The sequence below is a fragment of the Sphaerodactylus townsendi genome, linkage group LG07 (assembly GCF_021028975.2).
Source record: "Sphaerodactylus townsendi isolate TG3544 linkage group LG07, MPM_Stown_v2.3, whole genome shotgun sequence".
Classification (NCBI taxonomy): Eukaryota; Metazoa; Chordata; class Lepidosauria; order Squamata; family Sphaerodactylidae; genus Sphaerodactylus; species Sphaerodactylus townsendi.
In genome coordinates, this window is record NC_059431.1 from 38,342,798 (window position 1) to 38,355,631 (window position 12,834).

At 40.8% G+C, this 12,834-nt stretch overlaps 1 protein-coding gene across 1 annotated transcript in view; it reads right to left on the bottom strand.

Annotated features, from left to right (window-relative positions):
• Positions 1-12,834, bottom strand: part of MAP1B (microtubule associated protein 1B) — a 78,297-nt gene that overhangs the window by 18,447 nt on the left and 47,016 nt on the right. The window contains exon 3 of the mRNA XM_048503755.1: positions 1,104-1,186. Within this exon, the coding sequence (XP_048359712.1) occupies positions 1,104-1,186 (83 nt within the window). The remainder of the gene's footprint in view (positions 1-1,103; positions 1,187-12,834) is intronic.

Here is a 12,834-nt window from a genome sequence, read left to right on the forward strand (position 1 = left end):
CCTTTAAAGGTCAATACCAAACCCTTGAATTGGGCCTTGAAGCTAAGTGGATGCCAGTGGAGATGGACCCAAGCTGAAGTGATATGGTTCCTCTCCAGGGTTTCAGACGAAAAGAGTGGCTGTTTTGGTTTATTGCAGAGGAAAGGAAGGCACGCAAAGGAATAAAACCTTACCCTTCACCTCATCAATTAAAATTGTGGTGTTGTTGTTTTTATCCTGAAAATAGGTATTAGTCCCACAGTGTGGGGGGAAAAATAGTAAAATATTTTAAAATAAGGAAGATGTCCTGTAGGTTGTCACTTAATGCACACTAAATAAACGGCAAACGATAAATGCAAGCATGGTGTATGATATACTTTAAATATGTATATAAGAGTTTTATTTTTGGATATGACAGCTTTCTTCCTTGACTGAGCTCTTTGCCATTACAGCCTTATGCCATTGTAATCTGTTGCCAGGGTGTCTCGTATTAGACTTCATATATCCAGTAATGCTGCCATCATATCGATTTCAACCCAGCAACAATCAACATTAGCAGTTTTGCGTAGGCCTTTGCCAAAGTAGTCCTGCCATGGAAAAAGATCCCTGGTGGAAAAAACGGTCTGCTAATATGTATTGTAATTGTCATGTGAAGGGCTGCTTGGGTAGCTCAAATATTTGAAAGTTGTATAAAGGAGAGCCACATGAGGAGTAGGCCATCAATTTTCTCCATTAGCAGTGACAATATAAATCACTATTTGTGTACAGCAACAACAACAAACATTTAAAGCTGGGTTGTCACATCTCCTGGTTTCTCCATTGATTTCCCAGTCATCTAAACTTTACCCTTAACTGGGTACTCATTTTACTGACCTTGAAAGGATGGAACACTGAATCAACCTTGAGCTGGCTACCCAAAACCAACGTCTGTCAGGATCAAACTCAGGTCTTGAGCAAAGCTTTGCCTGAAGAACTGTAATTTACTACTGTGCACCATGAGCTCAAGAATAGTAAGTAAATATTAATATTTCTGTCCTACTTTCTCTAAAATGCAGTTCTGGCACAGTTTTATATCCCATTAACATACATTATGTATTCACTGACACATTTCAGGATGATTTTACCTCAGTGCTGACTGCTTCATCTGAAGGGTTAATGAGAACTACAGTTTCTAATACATCACTTCGGTGGTGAAGGATTTTCTGACCTGCAAATGTAAAAAGAAAGGACATTAAACTGTATGTCCTGCAGTCTATTTCTTACTTTTAGACATAATCTCTCACATTTCCTGGAGAGGCTCAGTCAGGGCTGGAGCAAGGGGGAACTGCGACCGGGGCATGCGTGCGCCCTGCACTCCTGTCACGCCCCTGCCCGCCACTGCAAAGGCCTGGAATGCTCCTGCACAGGCACACACCCGGTGCATCACTTACCCCCACCCCCACGGCGCTACGCCACTGGGCTCAGTCTTGTACCATGTTGGTTTCATGTGATTCCTTCATGTTTCAGTGTTATTAAATAAAACAGCAAAATGCTACAGGAAGAGTTTGAAAATAACAGATTCTCTGTGATTTTGGGTCACGTCACATGTAATTGCACAAAACTTACTAAAGCTAATTACCCTTGGCTGGCTCCACCTTGTCCTTGCCCTGCTCTGGCACAAAAGTCATGCCAGAAGCACTCTCACTTTCTATGGGGAAAGCGAGAATCACAGGCGGGGCAAGAGGAAGTGTGTTGGGGCAAAAATTGCTTCCTCTCTCAGCGTACCACAGGGAGGAAGTACGTTGGGACTACATTGCTTACCCCAATGTGCTTCCACTCTCAATGTGCACCAGGGAGGAAGGACATTAGGACAAGATTTCTTGTCCCGACACACTCCAGCTGCCAGCGCACGTCAGCTGCCTCGTGGGTAATTGGCCTATGTATTCTTTTTAAAAGTGACATTCATGAGCACAGGTGACATCCCTCTTCCCTCCCAAATCAAGCTGTTGACATTTTATTTTTTAGGGTATTTGGCAGCATTGGTATTTTTTATGGTATTTGCGGCTGCTTCCTCTGAATACAGCAGAGAGACTAATTAGCATATGCATAGAGCTTCTGAAGGAAATGTTATTCAGGCATTTTGGCTAGCAATTAGACCAACATCCAGAAAAGAACCTTGGCAAAAATTATTACATTAAAAAAATGAATTAGTTAACCTTGACCAAATTGATAAGGATACAGTGAACAAGAATTTAATTGGATAAGTCTGATATAGTACTGTTTATATATACACACTTAAAATACCTTTATTTTAAAATCTAGGAACTGTTCTTCTCCCTTAAAAATTTAACAATGCAGCAAAATCATTTTTCAAAATAGACTTTTTTTGGTTAATGTACAGAATAACAGATACAATGTTTTCAATCTTCCCCATTTGTCCACACTTCACCCCCTCAAAATGCTTTCTGGCTGTTATTTTATGATTCTCCCATTTTATTTTTTCTTCTCTATGGATTCATAGTTTTAATGCTTCAAATCCTTGTCCTGCAATTCCTATATGTTGTGTCTTTGTGGCTTCAAAGATATTACCTTTTTTTTAAAAAAAATGACAGAAGTAAATAGGTGAGATGATGGAGTGAGCTCAGAAAATGGCACCAAGCGGAAAGTCCAGGGATAGCACAGAAGCTTATAAATGTTTTAAAGAGCTCTGAACAGCAAGTGAAAAAGTTTGAAAAATATTGTCACATAAAGAACCGGAAAAATTCATATAAATGCATATAAATGCATAAATGCATATATATGCATAAATGCATATAAAATGTTTTGAGACTAGAAATAAAATGTTTTGAGCTAAAAACCATGCAGAACTCCTAACAGGAAATGTTTTATTTCCTGCCTCAAAATATTTCATTTTGATTGTGTTGGAAATGGCCAATGCTAGGATTCCATTCAGACATCAAGATAAACTGTAGTTTACATGTTTTCATTCATTATAATGCCAAAAGTAGACAATTCAACAGCCTAGGGTTCTTAAATGGCATCCTACCAGGATTTCAACAGAACCTAAGATGGTTTTGTTTGCAGTAACTGTGGCTGTTTCCGCAAGGCCAAATAACAGTGCCCTAGGGATGGAAAACGGTGTCCCTAGGGTGCTGTTCGCACAGGAGATACTGATGCATCGCAGCAGCACCATCCTCGCTCCCCCCAGCAACATGAAGAAGCCACTTTTAAACCTTGCTCGCTGAGCGAGGTTTTTGAAAAGCGGTGTCTTCTCGCTGGCGCAGTGCGAACTGCTTTTGGCCCCTCCATGGTCTGCAAGGGACTTACCTTGCATTCCTCTGCAGCTCCATGCAGCTGGAACAACATACCCATGCTGCCCTGTGTTCCCTGAGGGTTGGAGGGCAGCATGGGCATGTCTTCCCAGCTGCCAAGAGCTGCAGAGAAATGCAAGGTAAGTCCCTTGCAAACACCCTGGGTGGCTCCATGTGAAGCCACCCCTGAGGGCACAGCGGGACTGCCCGTATGGGACCATGCAAACGATTCTGACGCTCCACCACTTCATCAAAGCCAGTAAGAAGCTGCTGCCTCTGGCCATGCAGAAACAGCCTCTGGTTTGCTGTGGCATCTGAATTCACAAATGACAAATCACTGCTTCTGTATAGTGAGTAATACATGGAAAATATTATCCTCGCTGGGAAATAGAAGAGGAAAGAAGAAGCAACCAAATTTAGGATTAGTTACTTATCTCTGATACAATTTGTTTACTAACCATGGATACAAAAGATGATTTATCATAGCATCTGAATGGAGGTTTGTGTTCTGGGGAGAAAATTCAGGTTGTGCAGCTTTTTGCCAAAACAAATTCCTATGTAAAATATGAAATTCTGATGACTATAAAAGGGTGTCAAAATACAAACCAGTAAGAATTGTTCAGTAATGAGAACATAATTAGTTTTCATACTTTTTAATAGTGATATAGAAAGTAACTCCCTTATTTTTAACAATAGCTCTCTTTGTTACAATTCCTACAGTGCCATCATAAGAAGAGTGATGTGCTTCAAATATTAATTGAAGTGAATTATTTAATTTTCTTTTTTCCTGCTTTTAGTGTCTGAATCTATAATTTTTTTACGCTATCTTACCTAAACGTTTACAGCAAATTTCCACTATACCATCTAGAACAGTGATGGCGAACCTATGGCACGGGTGCCAGAGGTGGCACTCAGAGCCCTCTCTGTGGGCACGCACAAACAGAGTTCATCATGTGGGGGGGAATCGCCCCCCCCACACACACACACACCTAGGCTGGCCTGGGCTGCTGGGCTCGATTATTAGCATTAAACCTAGGACCTAGTTTTGGGGAAGCCGTATAGGTAACCCTGTTAAGCACTGTTAAACCCCACTGATTTTCATGCAAAGAACTAAAGCGCGATCCTTTACCTGGGAGTAAGCTCGGTTGCTGGCAATGTGGCTTGCTTCTGAGTAAACCCTCGTAGGGTCGTGATTCATGGTTGCATGGTTGCATGGTTGCTTCAAAGCAAAGCCACCAACCACCACCAAGCTTACTCTTGAGTAACGCACACCTTGGAGCCAAGCATTTTTTCTAAACTAAAACCTCAGTATTCAGGTTAAATTGCTGTGTTGGCACTTTGCGATAAATAAGTGGGTTTTGGGTTGCCATTTGGGCACTCGGTCTCAAAAAGGTTCGCCATCACTGATCTAGAAGTTTCAGTTTTGTAAAACCAATTCCCACCACATTTTATTTTTTTATTTGTAAAATTTATATCCTAATTTTCTATACAGTCATGGGACTTGGAGGAGAGACTGGCTGTCTTGTTGGTGTACCAGTTGCCTAGCGAACCAACTGACACCCTGCCATCTGTCAGAGTGGGCACTGAGGTTTCCCAAACTTATTGTATTGGGAGCCTTCAATGTCCAAGTCAACTCGACTTCATCTTCAATTGCCACAGATCTAGTGTCATCCATGGCAATGCTAGGTCTCTCCCTTTTGAACATCAAGGGCTCCACTCATCAAGGAGGCCACACTCTGGATTTGATCTCTGGGACAGGTGTGGATGTGGCCCTATGCTCTATAGAGTGCCATGGTCCGACCACTTTGCTCTTAAGGTCCGGATGGAAATCGCTATCCCCACCCCAATTAGGCAACAGGCATATTTGGGCCTGCCCATGAGACTCATGGATCCCATTGGGTTCCAGAACATCCTGCAGGAGTCAAGCAGGCCTCCTTCTCCTGCAGGCTGGATCTCAATAGACCTCTGACTATCTAAAACAGCTCTGCAAACACAAATGGCAGTGGAAAGCTATTGTCTCTTTGCCACTATCACTGCCATGGAATATGCTTTGAAATTAGCTTTTAGCCTGTGTCTAATTGGGTTATTCCTGAATCTTCCTCTACTGTTGCTCTAGCTGCCTTCTTTGTTTTTCATAGAGGTTCTCGTGGGCTCTAATTCCTGAGAGTGGGCACCTAGGATAGATCATGTCAACCACCAGTGACATTTCCTCATTCCAGATGTCAATCACAGTGTCGACAGGAACACCAACTATATCAACAGAAAAATCCCCTAGAGTGAACAGAAAGCTATTTCCCAGCACAGCTGAGTATTTTTTAATGGAAATAAACCTTGCTTTTCTTGATAGGCAGGGTTGAATTTTTATTTTAATGGAAATAGTATCTACCTACTAGGGACAAAAGTAAATTTACAAAGTTAAAAAAAACTACAAATTAATTCATGATTAATTATATCCTACATTTTTGGCATCTTTTCCTTGATAGGCAGGGGTTGAATTTTTATTTTAGGAAGTAGAATAATATGCTGTGTCCACCTACATCAATTTTAGGATCATGCTAAAATATGGAATGTAGTCAGTTATCTCCACTAGCACCTCATTATGTAATACTTGTTACCCTCTGCTAAAGATGCCAATGATCAAATGAGGTGCCCTTTTAAATGGGAGTTAATTTCTGTAGGTCAGGTTTTGACTGTTCAGCAGGATATCCAGTGACCCTTTACAATGCTATCGATTGTATGCTGTCCTTTCTCTTATGGTCATTCATTATGTGGACAAGGTCATTCATTTTGTATAAAGTTTACATACTGACACCATAAATAAAGGCCATGGCAAAAGAAGCATGAGCACCTCAGACTACTACTTCTGCAATGGCAGTCACTGATGCATCGCTGATGCACTAATGCTGCCACAATATATTCCATCATAGAGAACTGTTAACTTCCTCCGATCAGTCAATTGAGATGTCAACATGAACTTTCAGTGGCGCTTAATACTATTTTTTCTTCCTAATTAAAAACTTAATGAAATATCCATCAGAATTCTTGAAATTTTAATCCTGGGGGGAGGGGGGTGCAAGGCTTGCAGGTGGGATACATATTTTTTCCACCACTACCAAGTCCAGCATAGCTCCAGACCCCACTACTTTTCTTAGCACCTGGTTGCAATGGTGGCAATGTCTGGGAATTGCAGCGGCTGCCAGGGTCTGGAGTGGCTTCCAAGGTCCACTGCAGGCGCAGCTTGAACGAGAATGGCTCCTGGCACCAACCACTGCCATAGCCTGGCCCAGAGAGGCTCCTTGTACCCATCATCCTCACAGCTAGGGCAGAGTGGGTTCTGGCACCCACTGCTGCCAGCCTCAGAACAGCTTCCATCACCTGCCACTGGGCCTGGAGTGGCTGGGCTGTCCCCATAATTAGGCCTAGAGCAGATCTCTGCTTTCAGCATCCCCAGCTCTCCATAATCAAGATAAGTCTGCATATGTGCAGACAATGTTTGCAGGAAAGTCTGCTTAGTGTCTGTGTGGCTCCATCTGCAAATTCAGATACCCACAAATGGAGGCCACATGTCACTATTAGATATCCAGTTGATGATATATTTTGATGGTATATGAATTTTCTATAGACATTACATCTTAAGAGGCTTAAAGTTAGCACTGGATCCAAGCCAGTGCAGAATACTGGTCAGAGAACTGGACTAAAATCTGGGAGACCCAGATTCAAATCCCCAAGCTGCCTTCTTAAAACGTTCCTCTCTGAGGCAAAAAGTATTTTGAAGTAATAGGAAAGGTTATAACCCAGAGATGGTGGTGATTAGAATGCTGTGAAAAGAGTGCGCTATGTAACAAACAGCAGCTTGAGCTTTTCATTTAACTTTTCATGCAGACAGATAACATTGCCTCAGAATGGATGTTACTGTTAGAGAGAGCAAAGTTATGCTTTCATAATGTCTGTATGATCACAGATGATATTTTTAATACTATACTAATGAAAGCACATCACTTTATGAGTTTTTGACTACTTTATGAAACAGATAGCTCAACCTGGAATGGACAGAAGGAAAAAACCCCTATTTCAGATTACACTGGTATCAGAAGATTAATAGAATATTACTAGTAGTTCAAATTCTGTTATAGATGGTTGATCTGTGAACTAAACTAGCACACATTTTTAGCATTTTTCTTACAGTTCCCACATTGCTATTTCAGAGCTTCAGCTTAAAAATTAGCAGGGAAAATAATTGTTAAGACAGAAAAAAAAACCTTCCCTAGTATCCCCATGGTCCAAACAAATAGTCTTTCCATTGCTTCACTCCCCCACAGAATGAAAACAGAAAGCATAATTCTTATGCCAAAACAAGGCATCCTAAGAAAAGCATTTAAGCAGAGTGTGAATGGAAAAATAACACAAAGCACTGATCAGTATCAGAAGAATTATCATACCACGTCAAAACAATGACCCATGAAGCATAGTAGTCTGTCTCCTTAGCAGCTGTATGTGTAACCCCCATGTCCTGAATGGATTGGCCCAGAGTGGGTTGACCCAGTAAGGGGGTGGAGACTCGGAGCAGCAGAGAGGCTGAAAGAGCTCTTTTGCAGAAGAACAAGGCTACCAGACTCGGACCTTGATTTCTATAAGCCCTTAACACCTTGTTAAGGGTTTCTTTTGTGGTTGTAATGGGTGAGAGTTCTCCTGGAGACCTTCATCATGTTGCAACCTGTTCATCAAGCCCTTGGAGTCTTCAGGAGCCAGCCAACTTGCAAAGAAGAATTTGGACTTGGCAATATCAGTAGACTGTAAATAGAAGGACTTGAAATGCAACCTGAACAGGACCTTGAATTGTAACGTTAAATGTTGATGTTTTAAAAGTGTTAATTGTAAAGAAAAGTAAACCATTTTGTTGTTTAAAAAATGTGTTGCAACTCATTCCAAGTACTGCTCCACAGAACCCACAGTTAGAGGTTACAAATGGCGCCCAACCAGCGTGGGGCTTGGAAGTGAGATTGCAAATATAAATTGCTTGCAATGGAAGTGTGCAGCAAGTTGGGGTTTGATCCCCATAAAACTGTTTTGTTATGTAAGTTCAAGAGATGTTGCTATGTGAATTTGAAGCACATGATTCTGTTTGGCAGTTGCATGAAGGAGGGGATTCCAGTTGCAACCCCCCATCCCTTCTGCAAACTAATTGGCTGAATGGCAACATTTGCTGGAAAGTTTTGCAAACTTCCAGTGCAGCTAAGTTTGGAACAGTTGGAAATCCTTGCAAAGGAAAGACAATGTTCTGCATTCAGATGCACCAAATGTGGTTCCTCCAAGTACAGGAATCTCTGGGGAAATCATTGTGGAATGATTTCAAGAGTTGCATTGTAATTACTGTCGGGACGACAGAATTTTAGTGGGGGAGAATGTAACCCCCATGCCCTGAATGGATTGGCCCAGAGTGGGTTGACCCAGTAAGGGGGTGGAGACTCGGAGCAGCAGAGAGGCTGAAAGAGCTCTTTTGCAGAAGAACAAGGCTACCAGACTCGGACCTTGATTTCTATAAGCCCTTAACACCTTGTTAAGGGTTTCTTTTGTGGTTGTAATGGGTGAGAGTTCTCCTGGAGACCTTCATCATGTTGCAACCTGTTCATCAAGCCCTTGGAGTCTTCAGGAGCCAGCCAACTTGCAAAGAAGAATTTGGACTTGGCAATATCAGTAGACTGTAAATAGAAGGACTTGAAATGCAACCTGAACAGGACCTTGAATTGTAACGTTAAATGTTGATGTTTTAAAAGTGTTAATTGTAAAGAAAAGTAAACCATTTTGTTGTTTAAAAATTGTTGTTGCAACTCATTCCAAGTACTGCCCCACAGAACCCACAGTTAGAGGTTACATATGCATAACAGGATAACTAAGAAATGCAAGTAAATAGCCTTATTTATGTGAAATGGTTAATCTCTGGGGCAGGTAAAAGGTAAGTGGAGATAGCCATGCTCTTTGAAGGACAAGCATTAGTGTTAATAAAAGCAAGATGACATAGAGGAAGTGGGAGGGAGATGGCTCAACCATGGAGTAAATTTCACTGAATTTCAGGTTCAACTACACACCAGTTAAATGAAAACACAACCAAAGGGAATCCATGTTGATTCCACGGTAAAGAGTCTTGTGATGAGTAGACCAATGAAATCCAATCAATTATCCAGCAGCATAAAAATAAATGATGGAAAAGCCAGTCACGTGTCCATGCAAAGTTCAAACGGTTCCTGAACTGGACAAAATCAAAGCAAGCCAATTTTAACATGGAAGAAGAATGAGATCCTCTGAAGATGCCAGCCACAGATGCAGGCGAAATGTCAGGAGAGAATGCTGCTAGAACACGGCCATACAGCCCGGAAACCACACAGCACCCAAGAATGAAGTTGAATTTCAATTCTGTATTTCGTTTTAATATCTAGATGCTTATTCATGTCATACAGCTTATTAGTGATTATGTTAAATAATAGCTATGCCAATATCATATTAAGACAACTGATGCTTGTTTCCCAGTATATAATATGACTTATACCATTCAAGCCATTTGGTTGGTATCGGAATTTCTCTACCTCTGACCCATCTCACTCTTGCCATAGAGTTGTTAATATTGCTTTATAAACAGCTGTGTCAGTTCCCTAATATAAAGTTCATCCTTACAGCATATATAATAGTATAAAAAGAAGATAAAAATAGGAAGTATTTCAGTAACACTTGTACAGACCTAGCTAAATTGGGAGGTATAAGATACAAAATTACAATAATACAAAATGACAACAATAACAAACTGAAAACTGGTTAAATTCAAAAAAAAAAACACAGATTATTAATAGACGGTATAATACAACCTTCATGTACACCTGCATTCTATGTTCCCCACCTGATGGAATGCTCTGCATGAAGGCTCCCAAAGTCTCTGTAAAGCTGAATTACTCAAAAGGGCTTTTGGCACAACAAATAAAGCTTAATTGTAACAATACGGTTCAGAAAGGAAGTTAAAGCTATAGGGTTAGAGACTATAGACTGTACCACTGTGCATAATTTTGCTATCTGTTGCTACATGTAGATTCTGACTACACAATGTTTCTTCTCATTTAATATAATCTGTTAATACTTGTGCTGTGATTCTCCACTGGTCTGTTGATTGTACTGATTTATTCTGTGTAATCTGCCTTGAGTCCCAGTGATAAAAGCAGAATATAAAGGCATTAATAACATAAATTAAAAAAACAATTTATGCAAAACCTCTTAAAATTAGATAAGTGTAAAACTTATTTTGTTTATATTATTTTCCAGCTCTGCCTTTATGAGTCTGAATAAAGCTACAATTTGTCCAAAATTTGTCAAAATCCAGAAACCAGAACAAAGTTTGTAGGAAATTTATTCCGCTCATTGAGGTCATACCTAGTAATAACTTGAGAACTTGCTTAGCCCTCCAGGATGTTTTCAAGGTAACCTAAAGTAAAACAGACAAACAAGCTAAAAACTGGGAGGTTATTCTTTGCACCTTAGCATTGGCACCTAGTTAGTGCAATTCCAACCTTAGTTCACACTCACAGGTGAAGAATAAAAGCCTGGGAAGAAGAAGAAGAAGAAGAGTTTGGTTTGATACCCCACCTTTTTTCTGTAGGGAGACTCATGGTGGCTTACAAGCTCCTTTCCCTTCCTCTCCCCACATCAGACACCTTGTGATGTGGGTGGGGCTGAGAGAGTTCTTAAGAACTGTGACTAGCCCAAAGTCACCCAGCAGGAATGTAGGAGAGCGGAAACACATCTGGTTCACCAGATAAGCCTCTGCCACTCAGGTGGAGGAGTGGGGAATCAAACCCGGTTCTCCAGATTAGAATCCACCTGCTGTTAACCACTACACCACAGGCATTAACCATCAGCTGGCTTTTTGCTTGTGTCTGGGGGAAGGGCTTCTCTATTGCACAGGAATTGCTTCGTGGCTTCTCTATTGCACAGGAATGCTTTAATTTTTAATATAATCTTTAATTTTTATCTTTAATCTTATCCATAGATTTATATGAGCCAGTCTTGAATAAAATGTAATTTTTGCATATCATGCGGTAAGAAGAGGAGGAGGAGGAGGAGGAGGAGGAGGAGAAGTTGGGATTAATACCCTGCCATTCTCTTCTGTAAGGAGACTCAATGCAACTTACAAACTCCTTTTCCTTTCTCTCCCAACAACAGATACCTTGTGAGGTAGGTGGGACTGAGAGTGTCCTGAAGAACTGTGACTAGTACAAGGTCACCCAGCAGGCTTCATGTGTAGAAGTGGAGAAAGAAGACCTTTATCTGAACTTTAAGGGAAAGGTGAAGGTGGCCTTATATTTACTACTAAATTTTAATAAGTGGATGGTGGTCAACCTCTTTAAAAACTTCAACAGGGACACTGCCTGCTTCATGAAATGATTTCTGCGAGGGATTGCAGTAATTATTGGCTATCTGCTTGAATACTGGGGGGGGGGGGGGGCATTTGAACAGTTCCAGAGCCTTTTCAGTGAACGATGGTCTGGTAAACTACATGCCTTAAATCAACTTCTGTGCACCTAATGGTGTTGATTAACAGAATAATTGTATCAGCTTTTCTTCCTAAATATCGATTTGTTTCATCGTTTGCCAACTTTATGTGACATTCAATTTGCTGTCAAACTACTGCCATAAATCAAGTACAGACACAAAGCTGACCTTTTACCCCCATTATGTATCACCAGGGACCAACATTTCCCCACAACTGTCATATATCTCACAGATCAAAATGCTTTTCCAGTTTTGTTTAGTGCACAAATGCCACAGCAAAAAACACACAACAAAGCCCACTACAATGCTTATGACAACAGCTTTTCTAGTGCTTGTGAATGCTGTTTCTTGGGAAATTGAGGTATTGTTTGGAGGGGGGATTATTTTCCAGTGAAGGCAACAGGACTCAAGGGGACTCAGGGGCATGAAACTTTGTGCTCAAGTAATTCATGGGTTAATTTATAAAGAAATTTTTTAACAACCAGGCATTGAAAATATTCACAAACCAGAACTGAGGATTTATCCTACTTATCCTTATTATTTAGTTCTTCAGAAAATGTCTATGTTTCCTCCTTAGAGATAGCACAGACATAATATCACTAGAAAAGCCACTTAAGTTGGAAGAAGGCTTCTTAGGCTGGAGGAATACTTCAAATTTTGCTCAGTGGAGTGGGAGTATAGGGGTATGATCCACCTGAATATTTTGAAGAGGTTGAATCCCACCTAAATTCTGTACATGGCAGCACAATTTACCTGCCCCTCCCTTCCCACAGCAGCCCAAAATGTCCCCCAAAATGTCAGGTGAAGCTTTTCATGCCACATTACCTGATAGATAAATAACATCAAGTATCTACTAAACGATAGGGCATTTTTTTTACCAGGCAGTAGTCAATCCTATGGGCAGAGAATTAACTACTCATGTGCTAATAGAAGCCGGATTGGAGATCTAAGCCAATATTTTTACTTTAATCAATGCTAAATCACCTTGCATTATGTGAAATATAGGTTGGTCATGCTTGCAATGCTAGATAAA